Source organism: Kuraishia capsulata, genomic scaffold, assembly GCF_000576695.1.
Source record: "Kuraishia capsulata CBS 1993 genomic scaffold, Kuraishia_capsulata_scaffold_4, whole genome shotgun sequence".
NCBI lineage: Eukaryota > Fungi > Ascomycota > Pichiomycetes > Pichiales > Pichiaceae > Kuraishia > Kuraishia capsulata.
In genome coordinates, this window is record NW_019172953.1 from 949,061 (window position 1) to 974,508 (window position 25,448).

Below are 25,448 nucleotides of genomic sequence, written 5' to 3' on the forward strand. Positions count from 1 at the left end.
GCTGGAATTGGAACCTGGGGTCTAATGGAATTTTACCGGGTTCTTCGGGACAGCGTACACGGCGCTGATTATTGCTGCAAAAGTGAAAAATAACTGAGGTTTTGCAGATTCCGATAGAGAATGAGTTCGGATTTGACTTTGAAACCGGAATTGAAGTCTAATTGATATGCCGAGTCTGGGATCTTATCACCAACCCATTAGTCCATCTCAACTGCCTGCATGAACATACTGCATCAACATGCTCTCTCTTTAGAGAAAAGCGTCAAGCGTAAAATTTGGAATTGAGACTATCATCTTTGCTGATCTAGTAAAGACAAAATCTCATCATTCCATTGACCAAATTAACCAATTGGCTTATGGAGCAATTCTCAAAACCTTCCACTCGCTTTGCACTGTCTCTCTCCTGAAAACAATCCGATCATGAAGCCTACTGGGACGACCTTGCCAGAACTCAATCTCCAAGGGAACAACCCTCACACCACCCCAGTAGTCTGGACATGGAATTTGCTCTTTTCCTTCAAACTCCTTCTCCCTTTGCTGGTAAACTTTCTCAAACTCCTCTCTTCCACTAATCTCGTGACTCTGCGGAGATGACCAGGCTCCGATTCTCGATCCGCGTGGTCTGGTATCGAAATACCTCTGGTTGGTCTCCTTTGAAACGAACTCTACAAGTCCTTCCACGCGCACCTGCCGTTGCAAAGTCTTCCAGAAGAATGTCAAAGCTGCGTATGAGTTACTCTGAACATCCTTTCCCTTCTTAGAGTCGCGCCAGTTGGAATACACAACGAACCCAGTGTCGTCCAGTTCCTTCAACAGCACCACACGGGACGACACCCGTCCGCTGGGCAATGAAGCAGTCGAGAAATTGGTTGATTCTGGAAGCGGCTCGCCAGACTTTTGAGCCTCGTCAAACCATTTGTGGAATTGCTCTATGGGGCTTTGGTCGACATCACCAATGTCTAGAGAGTCTTTATCGTATTGGTAAGTCTCCGGTGCGACTATAGGGTTAGTAACAGTAAAGGGCCAAATTTAAATCTAGGACACTCACATATGATTGGTTTTTTCGTTTCAGCCATTTTTAGTCTTTGGAAATAAAAGACGCTGGTTAATCGGGAAGAGTCTTGGTTTTAATATCGTCAGTCATGATCATGAGATCAGTCATCAAAACGGGACGTGCGGCTAACACGACATCACGTGCTCCAGAAATAGGGAGGAGAATTGGACAAAGCCAAAGCAATTGAATTAGAAAGCTTTTGAGATAATCAATGGAAATTGGGACATTCAAATTCTGCGTTTAGGCATAAATATACTCAAATATACGTATTCTGAGCCCGATTGACTGCCATCTTTGTTGTAGTCTTATGGGGTGTTATCGTGTACCAAAGGATTTAATTCCTATACCATCACAACTTACCACAACATGTCAAGACAAACCTCCGCAACTCTAGTTTTGCTACGTCGAACTTATCCAATTTGCACTTTTTGTCCCATGATATGACACTTGCTGAATATGGCAAAATTTTTTGCCATCTGTCTTTTTGGAGCATCCTTGGCACGCTGTCGCGGATGTCTCTAACCAAGCTCACTAACTACCAAGGCTCCTACATCCACTCCGCAGATTCAAATTCATGTCTTTGGAGCAATTTTGCCGCTTGCTTCATTATTTCAGCTGTGGCAAACTCCACATCCTTCTGGTATGAGCTGGTAGAAACTGAGACCGAGCAAGTCAAGGATACTCATCGTGCCAAAGCCAAGACGGAGCTGCTCCTCTATGTTGGCTTGACCACTGGCTATTGTGGTTCGCTGTCCACTTTTTCCTCGCTGATTGTCGAGGCATTCAATAAAGCTTTAGATGCAAGCCGTGAGTTGCCTAACCATGGCTATGGGACCATGGAATTTGCTAGTGTAATTCTCGTGCAACTAGGTGTATCTGTTCTGGCATGGAAATTAGGTCATGACTTGGTAATAGGGCTTGAGCAGTTTCACGCAATCAAAATGCCTTCAAGTTGGGTTGCTCCCCTTGAAGTAGCCATCGGAATTTTGGGAGTATGTCTCATCATTGTGATGGTTGTTTTGGCAGCTGCGTTGCCAGGTTGGTGGAGACCTTGGGCAGCCTCTTGCTGTTTTGCGCCTCTGGCCGTAATGTTGCGGTTTGAGCTAGCGAGAAATTTAAATTCGCGGTCCTGGTTTCCATGGGGTACTCTTGCTGCCAACACTATCGCATGTGTTGTTATTGGTATCGCGTTACTCGCGTCTCGTGGTTTGAGGGTTCACAATTCTCATGCAGCGTGCGTTGCACTGGTTGCTATTGAAAACGGATTTAGTGGAGTCCTTTCTACCACATCCACGTTTGTCGCGGAGTTTGAAAAGCTTCAAGGTAAAAGAAGACACATTTACGCATTTACCAGCGTTGCTGTTTGTACTACATGCGTGCTTCTGACGTTTGGAGTCTACGCGTGGTCCACCGGGGTGAGATCAGCAATTTGTCATTATTAGCCGGTGATCAAAGGACTTGTCATAACGATTAATACTATCTACAGTTTTCGTTCACTATCAATAGTTGGACATCAGACAAAGCTGTTAAATCCACATTTACTAGTACTGGGCCGCCATTTGTGATTAGAATTCAAGATGAAGGTGCTTGTGGCCATTAACAGTATCGACTAACTGTTCGTTACTGCTAAATTTGGCCGGCAAATCCAGGCTACCAAACAGCATTCAGACCCTGAATTCGGTTCAGCACAATTTGTTCATTTCTAGTGTTAGTCATCAATCAAAATTCGGTCACAATGGCATTACTCACAAAAAAGTCGGCCCCAGGCCTCAACATATTCCCTTCTCTTGCCCCTCCCGGGTCCTCCAGTCCCTAGCGCAATATTCTAGTAACCAGTATTCCGTCTGCGTTACAACGGAAAGTGACGATTGGGTCGATCCAGCAAGTTGGAAAGAAGCTCTGAAACTAAGATTCCAATTTTTGCTGCGGACTCCACCTCCGAACACTCGGCTCCTTCCTCGTGTACAACGCACTCCCGCCAATGACCTCATTTTTCTTTTCTTGATATGGCACGGATGCACGCAGAGACAACTGGGAAGAAATTCAGGTCATTACACTTATCTAGCAAAGCATAACCCTGTCGTCTCGTGACATTATTCGACTGGCTTCTTCCATCGGTCACGTCTCCAGAGCTACGACGGCTCGGCATGGGGGTTATCTCTGGAAATTAAAATGGTGCGAAACCTTGGAAATTTCCACGATCTTGTACAACCGAGCCGCACTCATCGACCGCAGGCGCCAGGCTTTCCCACGAAAGCCCTCCCCTTAACATACAATGGTAACACTCCCTTCCCCGCAGGAAGGAGAGTCGTGAAAGAAGCGCTTCGATCCGTGCCAATTAAGCGCATGGTGGGTCCCTAGCCCAGTGATACTACTCCGTTTGTTTCAAATAACCCTCTCGGGAAGCCGGAGTCACCACAATAAAGAGATAGCGGGCTTTCTATCCTCATAATCCGACGGGGGCTTCCGTCTTTCGGGCGCAATCCTAATGAAGAAGCGTTACAGTGTGAGGATCCTGTGGCGCAGCATTATCGTCCTCGTAGATCAGATTAGAACTTAACGCTGGAAAAGACGGATTTCAGGTAAAGAATGCAAAAATAAGCGAAATAACGCCGAGGCTTGGAACCTTAGAGAATAGAGAGAAAGTGAAAAGTTTACGTGACGCGTGCGTGCCATATGCAGAGTCGTTTTTTAGCTAAATATACGCCGCACATGAACTCTCAGAAGTTCGTGGTTAGTTATTGGGAGTGAAATTTTAGGCAATTTGTGCAACAAAAGATAATAAAACCGCTGAAGGCATGTACATATGACTGTCTTTTAAGGAGCAAGCTCCTGGGCAGCTTTTGCGATATAAGGAGTCTCCAGCTCAGAAATCTCCTCGGGGGTCAACTTGAGAGAAACAGCTGCCAGAAGATCATCAACACGCTCAGGTTTGCTAAGTCCAACAATTGGATAACAGTCCTTCGAAAGAACCCAGGCTGTAGCCACAGTGGTCATGGACACCCCACGACTCTTTGCTAGTTGCTCGACCCGGTTGATGATCTCTTGATCGCTCGCGCTCAAAGCGTTCAGTTTGTTGAGTTTGATCCCAACGTCGCTCTTGATCCTTCCCGAAGAAGATTCATCTCCCAAAGGCCTTGCTAGAATTCCACGTGCAATAGGACTCCATGGAATGATACCCACTCCCGTTTTTTTGCAGTATGCAATCATCTCGCGCTCCTCCTCCCTAAAGGTGAGATTGTAGTAGTTCTGCATACTGATGAACTTGTGCCATCCGTTCTTCTCAGCAATGTTCTGATACATAATGAATTGGTAGCATCTCATAGAAGAAGCCCCGATGTAGCGGGTCCAGCCCTGCTCGACCACATAGTTCAGAGCGCGCATGGTTTCTTCCTGGGGAGTCTCTGGATCGTACCGGTGAATTTGCAACACATCGATGTAAGTTCCAAGACGCTCGACACTCGCCTGGACTGCATCGACAATGTGTTTGCGAGAAAGACCAATGCGATTGATGAACTCAGCAGCAGGGTATTGGCCCCGAACATACTTATTCTCTCCATCCACATGCCAGAAACACTTCGACAGGATCACCACCTTATCACGAGGAATGTTGTACTTCTTCAAAAACTTACCAACAAGTACTTCGGAAGTTCCGTTCGAGTACATGTCTGCGGTATCAAAGGTGCGAATCCCGGTGTCATAGCACTTCTTCAACACCTGCATCACCAACTCCTCGTCTTCCACCACCCAATCGGCCCAAGACTTCAATCCAAAGGACATACATCCCACGATCACCTTAGAGATTTTGAGACCACTTTGGCCGAGATTGGTGTAAAGATCTGCCGAAATTTCACTCATTGTGTGTTGATGTAAGTTTTGCGGAGAGCAAAGAGTGAGGGTTAAAATTTGTTTAAATACCTCAATCAAACTCCACAACGGCGGGGTGTGCGATTGCAGAAATAGATCACCACACTCTATTGGCCGGCTTCAGCAGGAAGATGTGAAGAAAAGTGGGCGGGTTAGCAGCCCAGGATGGATTAGTAAGGTGGGGGTTTCTTACTAGTACTAGGTTGGAAATCAGGCATGGGGTATTTCGGGCCGATGGTACAAAATGGGACAATTGGGTCGGAATTCAGACAAATATTGGTCAATTAGTATTGGGTATTGGAATCCATCCAAAAAAATTATTTTTCGGACCACAAAGACTAGGGGTGTGATGTGTAGATTGATTGGTTCGTGGAATGGCTGGTTGGTTGAGCCGCACGGTTCGGAGAAGGATGATGGCAAGTAGACAGGTGACAATATCTGGTAGCAAAACCAGGAAATACGGGGGAATCTTGACATTGAAATACTCCACTATGTTGCATGGCAACTTTTATTCCAAAGCCCACACAATAACCCAGACGAGCAGCAGCAGGTGAAAAGCGTCCAGACCACCTCTGTTGAGCCGCACACCAGCATTGGTGTTTGTGCCATTAGTAACACCGTCAGACTTCCAATTGTCATTAGTCTCATTGAACAACATTTGGTTACCTCCAAGACCATCTACAAAATTTGCCAGCAAAGACCTTTGCGGATTGTCGTATCGGTCACCACTGGAATCCCACCACATGCCTCCTCCAAACTCATTATCGCGAAGGTATTTGGCTTTGGCCCGAACACTCTGTGGATTGTCATATGTCACCAATACACGGTTTTCTTTATCATAACAATAGGCGGCAACTTGTTTTGGGTCGTAAATTTCCGTGGTGTTGGCCAAAGGCAGCTCTCTGTAGTTGATCAGTTCAACATCTCCTGCCCGGCTGTCAAACCCATAGCCAACACCGTCACTATCATAGAATACTCTTCCATAATTTGGCATCCCTAGCACCAATTTTGAAGCCTCGATTTTGGTATTATAGAACTTCATTGCTTCACTAGATGAAATCTGTTTTTCTCCAGCATAGAGGTTCGACTGATAGGCAGCCATTGTAGACCATGAGCCAGCGTAGTCATAGCCCATAACGTTCCAAAATGACACATGCGGGTCCATTTCCGCTATCCTGAGCAATTTTCGATACTCACGATCAACAGGTACTGCAACAGTTAAAAGAAGGGTTCCAGGTGCAAGTCCTCGCCGTTTTTCTAGCAAGTCCAACGTGGATCTCAGCCCCTCCACCAGTCGCAGTAGGCCTTCTGCATCACCAGCAGTTTTGGGGTATTCCCAATCAATGTCCACTCCATCAAACCCATGGTTGTCCAACATTTCACATACAGCTTTAGAGAAATGCGGAATACCTGCTCGTATGATTTGGCGAAATATTTGGTGGGTGTCTGCTCCGCCAATACTGAGACTTACCTTGAGCGAATGCTTGAGCCGTTTGAGTGCCATCAATTGACCAACATTGCCAGATACTGTTTCGGAAGTCCTGTCATTATTCATTGGCAGTGGCAATTGTTGTGATACAGCAGCAAATTTATCTTTCCACTCAATCGAGTTATGGCCCAATTTGGGAAAGGCATAGAAGATGTTGGTGACAGCCTCCAACGGTATGTCCGCAGGTGTATGGTTGTCGTAGACAGTCCACTCGGCAAAATAAACACACGTTCTAAATTGCATTTCAAGTGTGCAGTCTCATGTCTGAGAATGAAAGGATAAGGAATAATTCAGCAAAAAACAAAGAGAGTTGAGGTCAACCGTATCCTAATGTGTTCATCAGAGCAGAACTGAAAAAGCTGCAAGGTGCTCGTACCTGCACCAGTTGGCGATAAATCCTCAAAACTTGCCCTAACAAGATGATTTTGCCTGAAAATATAAATTTTCATCTCTGATCAACTCAAAACCTTGAGTTTCCCAATCTGCATGCTTTCACCAGCCCATTTTCGTTACCAAAATATGTCAAGCCGCAGTTGCTCGTCTGCTCTCTTATCTTTTTCAATCACGTGATCTCATCACGGATCCGGATCCCGGAAACTTTTCTTGTTATATCTACGCCTTCCTCTCATTATCTTCTTCTTCTGGGAAACCAATTGCCAATGAAGTTGTTTTCATCAGAACACCAATTTGCCTATCCATGGGAACAGGTGACTGCTGCCAACTGGTTAAAGTACCCGAATGAGGTATCTACTCATGTGATAGGGGTAGACGTGCTGCGTAGGGAAGTGGATCCAAGCTCTGGCATCTTGACTACAGAGAGACTCTTGACGTGCGAACAGGCAATTCCCGGGTGGCTCAGACATCTTGTTGGTGGAGCAAGTCGTTCATATGTGCGTGAGATATCGCTTGTGGACCCAAAGCAGAAAACTCTCACAATGCGTTCGTGCAATTTGACCATGTGCAATCTGCTGAGAGTGCACGAAACCTGCATATACTCGCCTGCTACAGACGGGTCAAGTACCACGTTCACTCAGACAGCGGAGATTACCGCGTACGCTTCGTGGAAGAAAATATGTGACAAGATCGAAGACTGGAGTGTCGAAAGGTTTGGCCAAAACGCCATCAAGGGCCGCACCGGGTTTGAGGGGGTACTACAGTTATTCTCGAAGATACAAGAGGGTGGCAAACTGATAGACGAGGTTGCCGGCAAAGGTGGAAAGCTGATTGACGAGGTTACTGATAAGACCTCTATTGTGTTGAGCGAGGTTACCGATAAGACGTCTAGTGTCTTGAGCGAGGTGACCGAGAACGTGAAGAGAAGCATTTTCAAGCCATAGACGCTATTTGGACAATAAATAGATCGCATTCGCATTTCATGGAATTGAGTAAGGCATAGGTATAGAAATTGAATCATTTGATATATTAAAGACATCGGTTCTCCAGTAGTCTGAGCCGAGCCACCAAACCCGGTAAGCAATGGCAGACCGGAAGAGACGGCGTTGCCGGGTGGCTGTGCATACAGGAAGGGCTGGTAAGAGGTTCTGTGAAAAGGCGGTGCCGAATTAACCGACTCTGTAAATGTTTTCTGCTTTATTTCGGTTCTATCATTTAAGTCATTTAAGTCATTTGATACTCCATCCCTCTGTGAATCTAAAGCTGTTAAGATGTCTACAACTCCCGTATTGGGCTTTTCTGAGCCACACACGCCAGAGGAAGCGATGCAAGACTCACGTGGAGACCCCCTCGCTGGACTGAGTGATCTAAGTACTCCCGAGCCTGGGAACGCAGGGATGGGCTTTAAATTCGGGTTGCAACCCCTGAATCCACATGATATCCCAGTGGATACCGCCAAACTGGTTTTGGAGGCAAATGCGCTCGTGGAATCGATCACAACGTGGAGGAAGGGGAAAGTGTACACATACGATGCCCCGGTGGCAGGGTTAGAAGTGCCAACGTTCTCGACCATCCTCGACGGTGAATACTGGTGTGCGCGAGTGAGCCATGTCAACACGGATACTTATCCGTTTGCGACTTTGGTAAAGCATCTGACCGGAGCTGAGTTCAAGGAGGGCGAGTGGGTGATTAGAGACCGCTACAGACACACGGAGTCTGAAGGAAGGTATATCCAGTTGGTGGTGAGGTGGCGGCCCATTCAATGGTCCAGTTTCTCGAAGTCAGTTCTCGAAGGTTCTACAGACACTTTCAGTCCCGAATTCTCGTATCTACAGGACTGGATATGCGTGAATCTGGAGTACCGGTTCGGGTCGATGTTGTCGAATCGCGAATTTAATGAATTCATATTGGTGACTCCACCCAAGAGACTGTGTGACTTGAACCCGGATGAGGCTGACGAGTCACTGGTGTGTTTTGTGATAAGTCTGGTGGCAAACTACACGGTTACGGCTGGAAATGTCCATGCGGCGTATTGCTCGGTGGAGAGGTTGAAGTACGATCCCCAGACAAACCAAGTGGAATGGGCCATGGCAACTTGTAGCGATGCTCGTGGAAACCTTCCGAGAAAGCTGCAACGATTGATGGCGGCCAAGGCAATATCCCACGACGTGCCCAGTTTTCTACAGTTTCTGAATGCGTTGAGAAAAGACGAAGATGGTTCGATCAACTAGTTAAAAAGACCTACACAAAACTCTTCTTTTCAAACCTCCTAAGCGTCACTAGAAATCTAGTTCAACTTGTAAGAGGTGTGACACTTACCACAGTAGTGTCTGTCGGTCATCTTGGCCATGAAGACACCAGCACCACAAGTGGCGGTTGGACATTCCTTTCTAAGTCTCTCGACCTTTCCATCGTTGTCAACCTTGTAGTAGTTCAAGACAGCGAGCTTGACCTTCTTGTGCTTGTGCTTGATCTTCTTTGGGGTGGTGTAAACCTTCTTCTTTCTCTTCTTTCCACCACCTCTCAATCTGAGGACCAAGTGAAGAGTGGACTCCTTCTGGATGTTGTAGTCAGAAAGGGTTCTGCCATCCTCCAATTGCTTACCGGCAAAGATAAGACGTTGCTGGTCTGGTGGGATTCCCTCCTTGTCTTGGATCTTGGACTTGACGTTGTCAATGGTGTCGGAAGACTCCACCTCCAAGGTGATGGTCTTACCGGTGAGGGTTTTGACGAAAATCTGCATTTTTAATTCTCTTTGTAAAAACCTCGTCTGCAAGTTTGAAACTAGATGCTTCTTTCTAAGCTTACAAGGGAACAAAAAATGTGGTTTCGTAAAGGAGAAGGTAAGAGAGAGAATGGCTCAGTGACAAATTTGTAGAGATGTGATGAGGTCTTGCAGCCCTTCTTCAAGTCACGTGCACAAATATGTGTGCAAATTGAAATATGTGTGTATTAATTAATTCACTAGTGTGCCTATTAATTCGACTCCGCATGAAGCAGACCTGTGTCATGCTGCATACAAGTACATTCATGACAGCCGTGAAACGAGTATGGGTTTGGGTGGCTTCATTCTTTGAGACCCATTTGTAACTATTTTGTAAGATGACGATGGATAATGCAAGTATATATTTGGGAGCCTCTGCTGTCAATTAGCGGTCCGTTATCATTCCTCTGCAACAATGTTTTGCTTGGGTTTACATACACTGTTTCGCTGTCTCGTCACGGTATTGACCATAGTCAATGCTTTCTTGCTCGCCTATCTCTACTTTGGATGCCAGAACACCAGTCACTCATCCATCTATGCTGCACGCTTTTCATTCAACCAGTCATCGCCCGTTCTGGGACTGCTCGCTGACTCTTATAACTCTACAGTCGACCTCAAGCTCTACGTGGGTTTCTCTGGCGTATGCTACAAGACCACAGGAGCTATGCAATGCACAACCCAAGTCGATGCACTTGAAAAAAAATTCCCCGGAATTGCGTTGTACGACTCGACCTCGAACTCAACAGCGGCAACACTTGATATTGTCCGGGTTGCCTCCAAATTCGAAGACACTGTTGACCCACGAGCAGTCCTCACCAACCTCGTGCTCATCTTGTTTACATTCGGGGCTTCTGCCTACACTTCCTTGCCGTTTATGCCATGGAAACACGTCGCCCAGACCGTTTTGGCAGGAGTCTCACTGCTGGCCGCAATTATGTGCGGGTTTACCACAATGTGGCTGCATGTTGCGGTAGAGACTGCAACTCGATTGATTAGTCCGGGATCCATGGGCGTAATAAATGTTGTGGCGGGAAACAGTGCAGCTGCAATGGCATGGACCTCTTTTGTATTCACTTTGCTGGTGGCATTGGCAGCAATATGGTTGTTTGTAAAGTCAAAGCGGGCGGAACAACCCAATAATCTTCGTGCCAAGGTATGATCTGACTGTTCAAAGCAACTATGCGACTATATAATGCATATAACTCCATATGGGAATTTCTTATCATGTATATTTGATTCTGGTTAATGATCAAGGGCATTGCACGTTGAGACTTGTCAAGAATAACTGTATTTCCAGCAGAGTTACCCCAGCAATACGGCATATAACGGGCAACTTTCTTGTCGTAGTTTGGCCTTATTATTGTAACCATATTAGCTGGTAATTGCGTGGATAATTACATTCATGTTTGTCTCAAGGAACATAGTTAGCCAACATTCATATTAGTGGTATCAGACCATTAGTTAAGAGGTTTTGAGGTTCTTTGATCGTACCGTCTGCAAGTTTTCATGTGCGGCTCCAGAATTTTCAGTCGTGTCCTTGTCCCAATATTTACCCCAGCCAATTTTTTAAAATTAAGACACGAACCGGAATCTTGAAGCTGACAATGGCTACGCGTTGATACAGCTGCAAAGGCCAGGATCCAATCATCATGGTCTCAAAGCTTAGTTTCAAGAATGATAAAAAGCGCAAACGCGAGTCCCACAAGTCTTCGCACAAGAAGCGAAAACCTGAGCAGACGGAAGGCCCTCAACACTTTGTGCACATCAATAACTCTTACGTGGATTTGAAGGAATTAGATCCGGAGCTTCTGGAAACTGGGTGGACCACGTCTGTAAATTCAGTGGATATCAAAGGTCCCATCATTTTGTGTTCCGATAAAGGGGTGCTTGCAGTAAAAGACTCTGAGTTGGTGGTGATGTCTTCGCTAGAACCAGTGGGCGTAGAACACAGCATAAACTTCACATCAGATGATCTTGTGATAGAAGGCGAGATCTATAGAGGTGAGCCAAACTCAGCAAGTCAGGTTTTTGTACCAGTTCCAGTGAAACACCTACTTTCAGCCACTTCGGGCTTCAAACAGCTACTCCAACAGGAAGAAAAATCCACGGAAATGACTTGTGGACTCAAAACATACGAGAACAAATACGTTTCTTACTTACCCGATTCAGGAACACTGACATGCGACTCAGAAGCATTGACAGCAGAAGGAATCTTTACATTTCGTCCAGTGAGGGCAGATGATGGACCTCGCTGGGAAGTGTTTGTGGGGTCCAATAGCGCGGCTATCGGGGTGTTTGGCGATTCTGTTAAAATTTCCAAATCTCCGGAACAATTTGTCGTTCGTATGCAAGTGTTGAATCACACGATGAGCGCAGGGTTACGCGAGCATTTAGCCGCATCCAAAACAGACCATCGTCCCACCAACGAGTTGCAGCTTGAGCAAAAAGTCAAGGAATTGATCCACGATGGTGTCAAGGTCACCAACGCGACATTGAAACAATTAAAAAATGCAATAGCCGCGGGTAACGTCAACGAGGTCATGGTCGAAATTAAGCAGAAAAGACTAAGTGATGCCAGATGTTGAGCCGAGCCGGGTCATCTTTGATGCGCGATTAATCCCCCGCTCGGGTGATCTTTGCACCCTACCCCACTGCGCGCGTACCCCGGATTAGTACCCTATAAAGAGGCCGTTAGTCCTTCGTCGAAAGATTTTGTTTAATCGCTCAGAGCAAAACCAAGCTACATTTTTTTCGTCATGTCTCCAGTTGCTGAGTTTCCAAAAATCAAGAAGGTGAGGACCTTTCTGCTGCCCGGTGTGGGTATTGGTGGTGATTACCACAATGTCGAGAGAGGCCACTGGCTGATCGACAACGCCATTTCCAACCCTATGTCCAAGTACCCCGAGTACAGAAAATCGCGGGTTTCCTGGGGTATCAACGTTCTCGGATCCTTCTGTGTCGAGATCGAGGCTACCGACGGAACCAAGGGTTTCGCTACAGGTTTCGGAGGTCCACCAGCATGTTGGATCGTCCACCAGCACTTCAACAGATTCTTGGAGGGTGCTGATCCAAGAGACTTCAACATCCTGTGGGACAAGATGTTCCGTGCTTCTATGTTCTACGGTCGTAAGGGTTTGCCAATTGCGGTTATTTCCGTCGTTGACTTGGCCCTTTGGGATTTGTTGGGAAAGATCAGAAACGAGCCTGTGTACAAGATGATCGGTGGAGCTACTCGTGAAAGACTCAACTTCTACTGTACCGGATCTAGACCTGAGGCTGCCAAGTCGATGGGTTTCTGGGGTGGAAAGGTCCCTCTACCATACGGTCCAGACGAAGGCCACGAGGGTTTGCGCAAGAATGTCGAGTTTTTGACCAAGCACCGTGAAGCCATTGGTCCAGACTTCCCATTGATGGTGGACTGTTACATGTCCCTCAATGTTTCGTACGCCATTGACCTGGTCAACGCTACCGAGCACCTGAACATCAACTGGTGGGAAGAGGTCCTCCACCCAGATGACTTTGACGGTTTCCAACAGCTCAAGCGTGCCTGTCCTCGTACCAAGTGGACTACCGGTGAGCATGAGTACACCAAGTACGGTTTCCGCAAGTTGATCGAGGGTCGTAACATTGACATCTTGCAGCCAGATGTTATGTGGGTTGGTGGTATGACCGAGTTGGTCAAGGTTGCTGCTCAAGCTGCTGCCTATGACATTCCAGTCGTTCCTCATGCATCTGGACCATACTCCTACCACTTTGTTGTCTCCCAGCAAAACACTCCATTCCAAGAGTACCTCGCCAACTCGCCTGACTCTTTGTCCGTGTTGCCTGTGTTTGGTGGGCTTTTCATCGACGAGCCCGTGCCGGTCAAGGGTTACCTCGACGTTTCCGTCCTCGACAAGCCTGGTTTCGGTTTGACTTTGAACCCAAAGGTCCAGCTCATTGATGCTGAGTACATTCTGACGCCAGGCCCAGAGAAGCCTTTGAGCATTGAGGAGAAGAAATAGACGTATATAGCCAATACAGTTGCACTTGAATAAGGAGAAAGTAAGAGAACTAGAGTAGGAACACTACTTAGAAGCAAATCAGCTCTAACAGTGGGCGTCATCCAACACCATAATGGACTCAATTGGTATACTACACATTTAAAACAATTGTCGGCACCTTTAATCGCCGTCAAGTCCCAACAAAATCCCGCAAATCATTTATGTCCACTTATCTCTAACCATATTTCCTTGAAAAACGAAAAACGTTAGCAGCCCTGGTCGCTCGGTCTGTTCCCTTCAGCCGGATCAGGCAAATGACCCTTTTGTCCCACGCACGCCGCAGATGACCTTGTTCTTCAATCTGGGGTATATATGAAGGGAATCTCTGGGGTTTGGGCAATCGATAGGTCACTTTGGGTTCCAGATTTTTGGATCAAGAATAAATTAGTTTAAAATGACGACGTTTGAGTATCAAAAGAGTCTCAAAAAGCTACCAATTCCGCCCTTGGGCGATACATGTCGTCGGTACCTGGAGGTACTGCGGCCACTACAGACCGAAACAGAGCATGCAAAGACGGTGGCTGCCGTAACAGATTTCATTAAAGGTGCAGGCCCAGTTTTGGATGAACAGCTCAAGGAATACAGCAAGACACGTGACTCATACATTGAGCAATTTTGGTACGATTCGTACCTGAATTACGATTCGCCCGTGGTGCTCAACTTGAACCCATTTATTCTGCTGGAAGACGATCCGACTCCATTGCAATCTACACAGCTTTCGCGTGCTGCTAGTCTCACCACCTCATCACTCCGGTTTGTTCGTGCGCTCCGGCGCAATGAGCTTGGACCGGACCGGCTCAAGAATGGAGCTCCCTTGGATATGGACCAATACCCAAAGCTCTTTGGGTCTGCTCGTATTCCATCACGTACTGGATGTGTGCTTCAAACAGACTCTTTTAGTCGCCATATAGTGGTGCTGAGTCGTTCTCAGTTCTACTGGTTTGATGTTCTTGACGGCGATGATGATCTGATTATGACGGAAACGGACATCCGTTTAAATTTCAAGAGCATTTTGGAAGACGCGGAGAGTGCTCCCATCACGGAGATAGCCAGGTCAAGTTTCGGAGTGCTCACCACGGAGAACAGAAAGCTGTGGGCCGGGTTACGTGAACGACTTGGAGACGACAAGGCCAACGACGAGATCCTCAAAATCATCGACGGCGCACTGTTTGTGGTGTGTCTAGACAACGTTGAGGTGGAGAACCTCAAGGATCTGGCAAAGAACTGCCTCTGCGGGCTTTCTGTTTTGGAAAAAGGTGTTCAAGTGGGTACTTGCACTAACAGATGGTATGACAAATTGCAGTTGATTGTGACAAAGAATGCCAAAGCCGGTATCAATTTTGAGCATACTGGTGTAGATGGTCATACCGTACTGCGGTTTGCTTCAGACATATACACCGATTCGATTTTGCGGTTTGCAAAGTCAATCAACAGTAATGCCCCTTCATTGTGGAAATCATTTTCTCCAGACCCTTCCACTCGTGATCCTGCCAGTTTTGGTGACGTTATCACCACTCCTCGTAAACTCGAGTGGAACCTGACAAACGAATTGTCTCTCGCACTGCGGTTTGGTGAAACTCGGCTTTCTGATCTCATCCAGCAGAATGAATTTGCAGCTCTCGAATTCAAAGATTATGGAATGGAAAGGATCAAGAAGATGGGAATGTCCCCTGATGCTTTCGTCCAAATGTGTTTCCAGGCTACGTACTTTGCTCTCTACGGAAAGGTAGAGTGCACATATGAGCCTGCCATGACCAAGATGTTTCTGCATGGTCGTACTGAGGCCATTCGAACTGTTTCTATGGAATCGAACGAATTCGTTACCAAGTTTTTCGAAAGCAATGTTTCGTCTAGCGAAAAGGTGCGACTGCTCAAGGCTGCATGTAGTGCCCATTCTGCTCGCACGCGTGACTGCTCCAAAGGCCTGGGTCAAGATAGACACCTTTATGCACTTTTTTGTATTTGGAAAAGGTATTTCAACGAAGAGTCTGAATCCGAGGAATTTGAGTCCGATGCTACTACTGTGAACTTCGATTCACCAGTGGACCTTCGTGAAATACCTGCGATTTTTGCCGATCCCGGATGGGACAAGCTGAACAACACGATTTTGTCTACTTCAAACTGTGGAAATCCCTCTCTCAAACTGTTTGGTTTTGGCCCAGTTTCGCCCAACGGGTTTGGAATTGGTTACATCATCAAAGACAACTCGATATCGATCTGTGCGAGTTCCAAACATCGCCAAACTCGCAGGCTTCTGGACACATTAAATGGATTTTTGGTGGAAGTTGAAAAGATTTATCGTGACTCGATTGCGCCCGAGGTTTCAAACGAGGCCAAATTTGCAGATGCCTTGAGAGGACGTCTTCTTCGGGTTAACAGCCCTCATGCCAGCAGAGACTTGGCAGGCCTTCTCGGAGGATACGATTCGCTTGAACTGAATGGCAATTCTGACTTTATCAAGTCGCGCGGGAATTCACCGGAGCCACCTTTCCTTAGGCCCGGTCTCAAGTACGGATTCTCTAGCCGCGAAATCGGCAAGAAGCTGCGGTTGTCTGAGTATTAGGTGTGTTCGTACTTGGAGCTTTATAAATTGAACACATTCTAATATGGCCTGGGGTTTCAAATATATTTATATTTTATATTATTCCACTGCGCTGATATTTCTTGTAATTAATCTTGCTTGGAATAGAAGTCTGAAAAGAACCATACTTCCAGACTGACATCCTAGTTTGGTATAGCATAGAAGGTGCAGCATACATGAATTTATTGCATAGTGCATGATGACAGTGCAGTGTTTCCATATTTTAGCGGTGTAATTGTATTGTATTGTATTGTACATCATGGGACGCAGTATGCTTACATCCTACAGTACATTATACTGGATTATAGCATATGATTCTAGGAAGATCAGTAATCCATATCGGCATACAAAAGAATAGTAACATAGCACACTATAGTCTATCCTTTTGGTCTATACTTTGAATTCAAGTATCTTGCACTAAGTCTTTATAATTCTGCTTAGAAACACTTTGTAGTCTCAGAGCTCTCCACTTTTATTCCACTTTTATTCCACTTTTATTCCATAATCTTATAATTTTCAAAAAAATTCCCAAAATTCTTAGCATATACCAACAAAGAACGAACAGCATGATTACCAGATTCTGTTTTTTTATCCACTACTGGCCGGTTGCTTGAAGCAAAAATTAAATCACATAGCTACATATCACTGAAAACGCACTAGTTTCATTTGAAAACCTTCTTCAAGCCAACACGAACAGCCTTGACCTGTGTGTAATTCTCGAGCGCTTCTGCACCAAGCTCACGGCCAACACCAGACTCACCATAGCCTCCAAATGGAACCATATGGTGGAAATCATTGTAAGTGTTAACCCAGATAGTCCCAGCCTTGATTCTTCCCGAAACATCAATTGCACGGTTGAGATCAGCAGTGTGAACTCCAGCAGCTAGACCGTAGTTCGAGTTGTTGGCGAGTTTGACAGCCTCATCAACAGTGGAGAACTTGGTAATAGATACCACAGGTCCAAAGATTTCCTCTTTGACAATCTTCATTTCCTCAGTTACATCTCCGAAGATGGTTGGCTTGATAAAGTAACCCTTGGTTCCAAAACGTTCACCTCCAGTGATCACACGAGCACCCTCCTCCTTTCCAACCTTGATGTAATTCAGGATGGAATTAAGCTGTTTCTCCGAGGTTTGAGCTCCTTGAAAGACCCCTTCCTCAAAAGGATCACCAACCTTCACCTTTTCTGCTGCCACCTTGAACTCTGCAAGCACCTTGTCGTAAACAGTGTCTTGGACGTAGACACGGGATCCAGCACAGCAAACTTCTCCTGCATTGTAATAAATTCCGACAATAATGTGCTTGACCGCATCAGCCACATCTGCATCTGCAAAAACGATGTTTGGGGACTTTCCACCAAGCTCGAGAGTGACCTTCTTCAAGTTCGACTCAGCAGCGTTCTTGAGCACCTGGCGACCAACTGCAGTCGATCCTGTGAAAGCCACCTTCTTAATACGTTGATGCTTTGTAATGGCATCACCGGCTGGTCTTCCAAAACCGGAGACGATGTTAACCACTCCTGGTGGGAACCCAACCTTCTTGATGAGAGTTCCCAGATACAGCGCTGATAATGGAGTAGACTCTGCAGACTTCAGCACAACCGTGTTACCAGTCGCCAGAGCAGGGCCGAGCTTCCATGAAAGCATCAGCAATGGGAAATTCCAGGGAATGATTTGACCAACCACACCCAATGGTTCACGCTTGATCAGATTGAGATGGGTCTCGCCCGAATCAACGATAGACCCACGGATCTTATCAGCCCAACCTGCAGTTGATCTGAAGTACTTGATAGCCAGAGCAACATCGCCTTGAGCAGACCAAAGCGCCTTTCCATTGTCAGAACTCTCGATGGCAGAAAACAAGTCTGCCTCCGCTTCAATTGCGTCCGCAAGTTTGTTAAGCAAAATTCCACGTTCAAGAGGTTCTTGCTTGGCCCAAACACCATCGTTGAAAGCAGCTTCGGCAGCATCCACTGCAGCGTCAATATCTTCAACTCCAGCCTCTTGGACAGAGGCCAGCAACTCCTCAGTGGCTGGGTTGATCACATCGAAGGTTTTTCCAGACTTCGCAGCAACAAACTCATTGTTGATGAAAAGTCCCAAAGGCTGAGTGTACACAAGCCCATTGGGCAAAGTGATTTGCTGTTGAAGTTTTGTCATTTTTAAGTATTGATTTGAATTCGCAGATCGAGAAAGATCTTTAGATATGAGTCGATTCAAAGGGTGGCAAAGTTGATCTCACAAAGAGAGCAGGAACAATATTTATAAGGCCAAGCACAAAATAGTATCTCCGGGTAAAGTGTGGGGGGAAACACTATTCCAACCCCAGCCTCTTCCCCTCCATAGTCATCCGTCCCCGTCCATATGGAAGCGCTCAAGGATGATTGGTTCACCGATCCGACAGTTTTACTGCACCCGGGGCGGTATGTCATACTAGTATGTGTTGAGTGACCGCATTTGCTGTTGTCTCGTGGACCTTCGTAATCAAAAGATGCATTACGCCGGGAAGAGCGCCGCACGTGTTTCTCGGAGTCCGGCGCGACCCCGGAGACATTAGCGTGAAAGATGGCTTTTTGAGATTATTGAGCGAGCAAATCAAAAGGATATAATGTGCATTACTAGGGGATTAAAATCGTCTCAAGAACAGCCTATGTGTTGTTATTCCAGTGCAACCCAAGCGATGTGGAGACAATAGAGCACAGAGGCACTGGGTCGCTCTACCACACCCCCATCCCTTAGCCCGCCATTAGACCCATTAGCCCTGCTACTGTGTAGCTGAATTGCCAGGGCAGTTGCGAAAATTCCGCTGCGCCGATGGTTTGAAATACTGATTATTGTGGAATGGGTTTTGTTTGACTATTTTATAGTTTGAGAACAGTTACTTTTTTGGCCTATTTTGACACTAGTGATTTGTGGAGTTCGGTTTATGGGGCTCTTTCATCCAGGTCATTCAAAACGCTCTGTTTAGTACTTAACTCGAATTTAAAGAGCTTTGATCTGCAATCTGTATTCCTCGATCTTTTCTTATGTCATGTCTTTGCTTTGAAGCTTGGGCGACCACATTGGGCACCAACGTTTGAACTTACCCATATGGATGGAGGGGCTTACTAAAGAAGTATGGCGCCTAAAGAACTGAAGCACTCTATTATTCTCTGATTTTCTTCCTACTAAAGCTCAAAAGTAGCGTACAAATGACAAGAGAATGCAGAGTTTGGTTTTTTGTTTTGGCTAAGCAGCTCAACCTTTTCTGGTCTTTGAAAGTGCATTTTTGTCAACTTGTTTCCATCCTTCCAATTGTATTCTTCAGAATATGTCAGACCGTAAAAAACCGACATCTCGAAGAAGCCTTGCTAGCTCAATCGGTAGAGCGTGTGACTCTTAAGAGAACACCTCTGTTACAGAAGATATCACAAGGTTGGGGGTTCGACCCCCCCGTAGGGCTTCTATCATTTTTTTTGCTTTTATGATCCAGACATTTTTTTTTTGATTAACTGAGGTATCACTTATTCAGCGCAAGTTCACAATACGATTCAAATGGAATATGAGCCAGTGTTTAGTCCTGGGCTCCCGACAGAGTACCATGAGCAATATGAATTTTGTCTCCCCTTCCTTCTTTGAAGAGCTACTCAAGTTTAGACTATAAAAAATCATTCGCGAATCAGATAATACAACAATAATAATTGATATCACATTTTTACGAGTGATTGCAGGCATTGTGGGTCCCAAAAAAAATCGGGTCTGACCGGGAATCGAACCCGGGACCTCCATCTCCCTAAGATGGAATCATACCTCTAGACCATCAGACCGGATTAGGCTCGAATTATCGTTGACAGCATAGTGATAGTGCTCGACTGGATCGAACAAGTCACGTGATACTCACACGTTCCGCTAACCGAAGAAAGTCTGTCACCATCCACGGAGAAGCATTCACTAACTGATCAGAAATTCATCACCAATAACGCAATAGGTCTTTGTTTCCACAATGTCTGCGGACATGAGCTTCTAAAAATGCTCTATCTGCGTATCTTCTGTTAACAATAATTGTAATCACACGACCACTCATTGATCTGTTTTGGATGAGATGTAAACATTGAAGACCACACTCTCTTTATCAACTCCACACTCTCTTCTCGAGCGAAACCCTCGTTTTTTCAGTGCATTTCCCCCCAAAATTTACACACAATGTCTCGTTTAGATCGTCGACGGCCTTTATCGAAGATTGACGTCAACAGGGATAGGGATGGGGACAGCGTCAATAGACTTGAGTTTATCTCTGCCCTCTCACCCGCGACCCGCAAGCCCTTCAGACAGCATACGCCACCTCATGATCCCAGCTACACCCTCAGCGATTTTGAAATAGGAAGAACCCTCGGAAAGGGCAAATTTGGCAAAGTTTACTGCGTTCGCGAAAAACGCTCCGGGTACGTGTGTGCTTTGAAAGTGATGGAAAAACAGGAGTTGTTGGACTATCACGCAGAAAAGCAGTTTCGGCGCGAGGTGGAGATCCAGGCGAACGTGAGGCACAACAACTGTATTTCTTTACTGACATGGTTTCATGACGAACGGAGGGTGTATCTGGTACTCGAATACGCTGTTCACGGGGAGCTCTACAAGATCTTGAGACAGAGAAGACGTTTTGACGATGTGACTTCTTCTCATTACGTATACCAGTTGGCAGATGCGTTGGGATATCTCCACTCGAAACACATTATCCACCGGGACCTGAAACCCGAAAACATTTTGCTTGGGTTCAACAACACCGTAAAGATCTCTGATTTTGGATGGAGCGTCCATGCATCGCGCAGGAGGACAACCATGTGTGGTACATTGGACTATTTACCACCGGAGATGGTTGAGGCGAAACCACATAATGAGAAGGTGGATGTATGGGCGCTTGGTGTTCTGCTTTATGAATTTCTAGTGGGACATCCTCCTTTTGAGGCCGAGGAAGCCAAGGCGACATATGCGCGAATTGGAAAAGTGGATCTACGGATTCCAGATTTTGTTTCCCCGGAGGCGCGGGATCTGATCGAGAAACTGCTGTGTTATTTACCGGAGAACCGGTTTCCGCTGGAGGCGATCCAGTCTCATGTGTTTATCACGAAAAATCGCCCATTGTGGCCAGATAGGTAAAGTCTGCAACCGTGCATATTGTTTATGCGTACTGTCCGGTGACAAGATTCACGCTCCATCCGCTTTCCATCCCCTGATCCATGCAGAGCAAGACTGCCCTGATTCTACATCTAGATCCTTCAATCCCAACAGGTATTCCCACCTCTTTCTTTATACATATATATACGGCTATGTGCAGGGTATTAACAGTTACATGTTCAGCATCAGCATCACCAACTATACTTCACAAGGCTTTTGACCAGTTATTAAATGGCTCAACCAAGTCTCCTTCTATACCTCAATACTTTGGGCAAACCCTTGATCAAGCTCTGCGTCTTTTTATCAATGATCATGAACACCCTACCAGACTGGTTCATTCTACCAGTTCTACCAGCCCGGTGAATAAGATCAATGGAAGTATTCGGAACATCCCAAAGGATAACGTTTCGGATACCAACAAAGTTCATTCCTCTGGCTAGCAGATCCGTGCACACTAGAACCTTCAATGGAGGAGTTTCTGTATCCTCAAGCTTACGAGGAGGCTCAACGAAGGCCTTGACTTTGGCCCTTCTTTCTTCAACAGGATCCTGACTGCTCACAGCCACGACATCATGGCCAAACATGTTCCTGAGTTTTGTAGCAACAATCTCACATTCAGTCTTCTCCTTGGTGAAAACAATGACCCGCTTTTCGTAGCCCTTCTCAGTTCCATCACAGTGAATGGAGTACAAGGCCTGCGCCAGAGCCTTGATCTTGGAGCCCTTATAAGGAGAAACAGAGGCATCAACAATCTTGAAGTCTATAGCAGCAGGAAGCCTATGGAGCGAGGGAGTTGTCACTGGAATAGCGTTCGGAGCCACTCTGCCCATGGTCTTATTAAACTCACTAGGAATGGTGGCTGAAACAAACACCAAATCTACTAGATATTGCATGTGATTGAGCAAAGGCCTTGTGTCATCAATCCACGACTTGTCCATAAGAGTATCAGCCTCATCAACAACACAATATCTCACGCTCTGTAGCAAAGCCTGAGCGCTGCCAATGGAGTCATACTTGGTCAATGAAAGTAGCTTAGCAGGAGTCGTCACCATGATGTCAATTCTGCTTTTGAAATTCTCCAGAAACACCTTAAAGTTTGATTCTGTATCCCATCTGAACGCATTAAGTTCCAGCTTGACTGCAACCTTACTAACCACCTCGTAGACTTGGTCCACCAGCTCGTGGGTGGGGAGAAGGATCACCGAGCGAATAGCTGCTTTATGAGCTCTACCTCCCCATTCAGGCGTCAACTGTTCTTCTTTGAGTTTGTGCAATAATGGGGCCAAATAAGCCCATGTTTTGCCCGAGCCGGTCTCGGCAGCGAGTGTGAAAACTTTCCTGTCGTTAGCAGGTACTCTAGTAGCCTGTATAGACTTGATAGCAGCGATTTGGATTGGCGTAGGCCTGATTTTCAGCCCGTGAAGTTCCTCGTCTGACTTCACTTTCTTGGTTGGACTGATGAAGTTTTGCGTTTTCAAAACGGTCGATTCACTCAGCTCTTGAATCATCACGTCTCTGATCTCAGGTAATAGTCTTAGGGCTCTGAAGTCATCTATCTTGGAGACTAGTCCATGAAGACCTTTGACCCTGTCTTCATCCGGGAGCTTCAAACCTGGATACCGGCCAATCTTGAAGGCATGAGGCTCAACTTTGGGCTTCTCGCGTTCCGCTTCTCGCCTGGGCCTTGGATCCTTCTTGTATGGAGGTGTACCGGTGTGTCTTTTGGGGTTCTCCAGAGCCTTGTTCTTGCGGAACGAGTTGGAGACCTTCCTGCGAGTGGCATAGTTTCGCACACCTAACTGAACGAATCCCCGAATATAAACACTCATTTCGGTCACCGTTGTTCCAATAAGTAAGTTCTAGTTGTAACAAGCGATTTGAGACCTCTGCCATTTTATACAGGGCTGAAAAATTGTTAGCAGAGATAGAGGGGTTACCCGGTCTGGGGATGGCCATCGCTTTTCGTCGTCGGGAGGGTGCGATCTGGCAAAGGACAAGAGGATAAGAGGGCTTTCGATATTGCAATTACCGTTGTGTTCTTTCCCAATGACTACCGTGACTGAGTGGTTTGACAAACTGGTGGTTTCGTCCGAGGATGCGCCACACCGTGCGGCACTGGCAACGGGACTGGAGTCGTTAAAATCGAACCCTAACGATGCAGATGCCTTAAAAACGTGTTTAGTCGCACTGATTAACCTCGAAAGGTATGAAACTGCTGCTGACTGGGTGAAAAATAAGTTTCCTGGTGCTGTTAGAAGTGACAATTATCACACTTTGACTGAGCGCGCATATATTTATTACAAAACCGAGGATAAGGAATCTCTTATACGGGCCAGACATGAGGCTGATGGTCGTGAACCTTTACTTCATGTTCTCGCTCAGCATTTCTACCGCATTGGCAATTACGAAGAGGCTTTGGCCATTTACAGAGATTTGATCAAGGAGAAGAGCAATTTGCTGGATTCTTGCGTCAATGAGAGGGCTGTGATCGCTGAATCGGGCTCTGGAATTGCGCCTACCGCTTTAGAAGCTACTGACTCCTATGACCTGGCGTTCAACGAGGCTTCTATTGCAATCAGCAGATCCAGGTTTGAAAAGGCTGCCGGTTTATTGGCTTTGGCCAAGTCCAAGTGTGAGACTGCCATGGAAGGTGCCGATCCACAGGAGGCCTTCAATGAGTTGGCACCTATACTCATCCAGCAGGCTTATGTGGCACAGCGGGAGGGAAAGTTTGAGGAAGCGAATGAGATTTTGGCTGGGTTGGATGTTGGCAGACTGGGAGATGAGGGCCTGAAACTGATAGTGATAAACAACAAACTGTCCATTAAAGGCTATACCAATGCTCTGGAAGGTGTCAATCCGAACCTTTTGTACAGGCAGTTGGGATTTCCCAACTCCATCTCCAATGCAAGTCAGAAATTAACACTTGCGCAGAAAGCTGCTTTACAAAGGAATGAGCTAGTCATTGGTTCTCACGCTGGTAAATCAACCTCTTCGAAGCCACACACCAAAAGCTATCCCAGCTCAGCTTCTCCAGCCTCTTTGGAGGCAGTTGCAAAAGCTGGTGTTGTTTTGGGAATTACAGAACCACACACAGCTGCCAAGGTGCTGTACAAACAGAGCCTTTCCAGCATTGGGGAAACACCTCTCGTTCTGGCAGCGGTTCAAGCAAACGTTTCCGTTGAAAATTTTGACAATGCGGCCACAATTCTTGAGAAGGCGGTTGAGAGCGACATTTCTGTGTTGCTGAAACCTTATATCGCATTGCCTCTTCTAGCCGTTTACGACACCTTGAAGAGACTCGTTTCCAAACGTGCTCTTCTCCAGAAGATTTATGACCAGTTAGAAATGACAGAAATAGTGGATGATGAGGATGCAAAATACATCAGACACATTGCATTTTCTCTGATCTCGGTGGATGAAGAGAAATCGAAGCATTTATTCCGCAAGCTAGATAGCCATGGAAAGGATGCCCTAGTAAGCGCTGTTCTTGGAAACGGCGAGCCCTCGGATTTGATCGAGTTGGATGAGTTGACGGAAGGAGTTGATGTGGAGGACCTCGTGAAGAATGGAATTCTACCACTGATATCGAATAAGAGGACTGCATCTGCTATCATCACTAGCAAGCCACACAGCAAGAGACATCGCAAGAACCCCAAACACCCAGCCAAGATCGAAGGAGCCAAGGGTCCAGACCCAGAGAGATGGCTGCCAGTGAAAGACCGCAGCTACTACAAATCAAAGAAGGGAAAGAAGAACGCGCGCGATACACAGGGTGGTGCTGCTGATAACACAACTGAAGAGAGTGTTGGAGCTTCGAGCATACCAGCTGCAGCTCCGGCCAAGACAGCAAGCGCGGCCAAGACTAAGAAAAAGAAGGTCAAAGGGCGTCGTTGATAACGAAAGAGCCTATTGACGAAAAATCAGATTTATGGCAGTGATCTGTGACATGCTGTTGAGATTATGGTGATATTGTTATCCGATGTGAGGGTTGATCACTCGTTCATGGTGATGACGGTGCCATTAATATCGAGACATGCCAGTTCATTCAAAGCCAGTAAAACTTCATACCTTGTCATTCACCGTTAATGGTGATAATGTAATAGC

The 25,448-nt window shown here is 46.2% G+C and overlaps 15 protein-coding genes across 15 annotated transcripts; 9 read left to right on the forward strand and 6 right to left on the reverse strand.

Moving 5' to 3' along the window:
- Window positions 1-354: 354 nt before the first annotated feature.
- Window positions 355-1,076, reverse strand: KUCA_T00003617001 (uncharacterized protein; the record flags this gene model as incomplete). Its single annotated transcript, XM_022602049.1, has 2 exons — window positions 355-998; window positions 1,049-1,076. The coding sequence occupies 2 exons, from the start codon at window positions 1,074-1,076 to the stop codon at window positions 355-357; spliced, it is 672 nt and encodes a 223-aa protein (XP_022459631.1).
- A 418-nt stretch (window positions 1,077-1,494) lies between these two features.
- On the forward strand, window positions 1,495-2,496 carry KUCA_T00003618001 (uncharacterized protein; the record flags this gene model as incomplete). The annotated part of the gene is made up of 1 exon (XM_022602050.1): window positions 1,495-2,496. The coding sequence occupies one exon, from the start codon at window positions 1,495-1,497 to the stop codon at window positions 2,494-2,496; it is 1,002 nt and encodes a 333-aa protein (XP_022459632.1).
- Window positions 2,497-3,871: 1,375 nt separating this feature from the next.
- KUCA_T00003619001 (uncharacterized protein) lies at window positions 3,872-4,912 on the reverse strand (the record flags this gene model as incomplete). The annotated part of the gene is made up of 1 exon (XM_022602051.1): window positions 3,872-4,912. The coding sequence occupies one exon, from the start codon at window positions 4,910-4,912 to the stop codon at window positions 3,872-3,874; it is 1,041 nt and encodes a 346-aa protein (XP_022459633.1).
- Window positions 4,913-5,429: 517 nt separating this feature from the next.
- KUCA_T00003620001 (uncharacterized protein) lies at window positions 5,430-6,653 on the reverse strand (the record flags this gene model as incomplete). Its single annotated transcript, XM_022602053.1, has 1 exon — window positions 5,430-6,653. One exon carries the CDS (start codon window positions 6,651-6,653, stop codon window positions 5,430-5,432), a length of 1,224 nt encoding a protein of 407 aa, XP_022459634.1.
- Window positions 6,654-7,069: 416 nt separating this feature from the next.
- On the forward strand, window positions 7,070-7,747 carry KUCA_T00003621001 (uncharacterized protein; the record flags this gene model as incomplete). The annotated part of the gene is made up of 1 exon (XM_022602054.1): window positions 7,070-7,747. The coding sequence occupies one exon, from the start codon at window positions 7,070-7,072 to the stop codon at window positions 7,745-7,747; it is 678 nt and encodes a 225-aa protein (XP_022459635.1).
- A 327-nt stretch (window positions 7,748-8,074) lies between these two features.
- On the forward strand, window positions 8,075-9,034 carry KUCA_T00003622001 (uncharacterized protein; the record flags this gene model as incomplete). The annotated part of the gene is made up of 1 exon (XM_022602055.1): window positions 8,075-9,034. One exon carries the CDS (start codon window positions 8,075-8,077, stop codon window positions 9,032-9,034), a length of 960 nt encoding a protein of 319 aa, XP_022459636.1.
- Window positions 9,035-9,090: 56 nt separating this feature from the next.
- Window positions 9,091-9,546, reverse strand: KUCA_T00003623001 (uncharacterized protein; the record flags this gene model as incomplete). The annotated part of the gene is made up of 1 exon (XM_022602056.1): window positions 9,091-9,546. One exon carries the CDS (start codon window positions 9,544-9,546, stop codon window positions 9,091-9,093), a length of 456 nt encoding a protein of 151 aa, XP_022459637.1.
- Window positions 9,547-9,982: 436 nt separating this feature from the next.
- Window positions 9,983-10,726, forward strand: KUCA_T00003624001 (uncharacterized protein; the record flags this gene model as incomplete). Its single annotated transcript, XM_022602057.1, has 1 exon — window positions 9,983-10,726. The coding sequence occupies one exon, from the start codon at window positions 9,983-9,985 to the stop codon at window positions 10,724-10,726; it is 744 nt and encodes a 247-aa protein (XP_022459638.1).
- Window positions 10,727-11,216: 490 nt separating this feature from the next.
- Window positions 11,217-12,152, forward strand: KUCA_T00003625001 (uncharacterized protein; the record flags this gene model as incomplete). Its single annotated transcript, XM_022602058.1, has 1 exon — window positions 11,217-12,152. The coding sequence occupies one exon, from the start codon at window positions 11,217-11,219 to the stop codon at window positions 12,150-12,152; it is 936 nt and encodes a 311-aa protein (XP_022459639.1).
- A 171-nt stretch (window positions 12,153-12,323) lies between these two features.
- Window positions 12,324-13,571, forward strand: KUCA_T00003626001 (uncharacterized protein; the record flags this gene model as incomplete). The annotated part of the gene is made up of 1 exon (XM_022602059.1): window positions 12,324-13,571. One exon carries the CDS (start codon window positions 12,324-12,326, stop codon window positions 13,569-13,571), a length of 1,248 nt encoding a protein of 415 aa, XP_022459640.1.
- Window positions 13,572-14,004: 433 nt separating this feature from the next.
- On the forward strand, window positions 14,005-16,173 carry KUCA_T00003627001 (uncharacterized protein; the record flags this gene model as incomplete). Its single annotated transcript, XM_022602060.1, has 1 exon — window positions 14,005-16,173. One exon carries the CDS (start codon window positions 14,005-14,007, stop codon window positions 16,171-16,173), a length of 2,169 nt encoding a protein of 722 aa, XP_022459641.1.
- Window positions 16,174-16,853: 680 nt separating this feature from the next.
- KUCA_T00003628001 (uncharacterized protein) lies at window positions 16,854-18,350 on the reverse strand (the record flags this gene model as incomplete). The annotated part of the gene is made up of 1 exon (XM_022602061.1): window positions 16,854-18,350. One exon carries the CDS (start codon window positions 18,348-18,350, stop codon window positions 16,854-16,856), a length of 1,497 nt encoding a protein of 498 aa, XP_022459642.1.
- A 2,022-nt stretch (window positions 18,351-20,372) lies between these two features.
- KUCA_T00003629001 (uncharacterized protein) lies at window positions 20,373-21,323 on the forward strand (the record flags this gene model as incomplete). Its single annotated transcript, XM_022602062.1, has 1 exon — window positions 20,373-21,323. The coding sequence occupies one exon, from the start codon at window positions 20,373-20,375 to the stop codon at window positions 21,321-21,323; it is 951 nt and encodes a 316-aa protein (XP_022459643.1).
- Window positions 21,324-21,577: 254 nt separating this feature from the next.
- Window positions 21,578-23,170, reverse strand: KUCA_T00003630001 (uncharacterized protein; the record flags this gene model as incomplete). The annotated part of the gene is made up of 1 exon (XM_022602064.1): window positions 21,578-23,170. One exon carries the CDS (start codon window positions 23,168-23,170, stop codon window positions 21,578-21,580), a length of 1,593 nt encoding a protein of 530 aa, XP_022459644.1.
- Window positions 23,171-23,387: 217 nt separating this feature from the next.
- On the forward strand, window positions 23,388-25,238 carry KUCA_T00003631001 (uncharacterized protein; the record flags this gene model as incomplete). Its single annotated transcript, XM_022602065.1, has 1 exon — window positions 23,388-25,238. One exon carries the CDS (start codon window positions 23,388-23,390, stop codon window positions 25,236-25,238), a length of 1,851 nt encoding a protein of 616 aa, XP_022459645.1.
- Window positions 25,239-25,448: the final 210 nt, after the last annotated feature.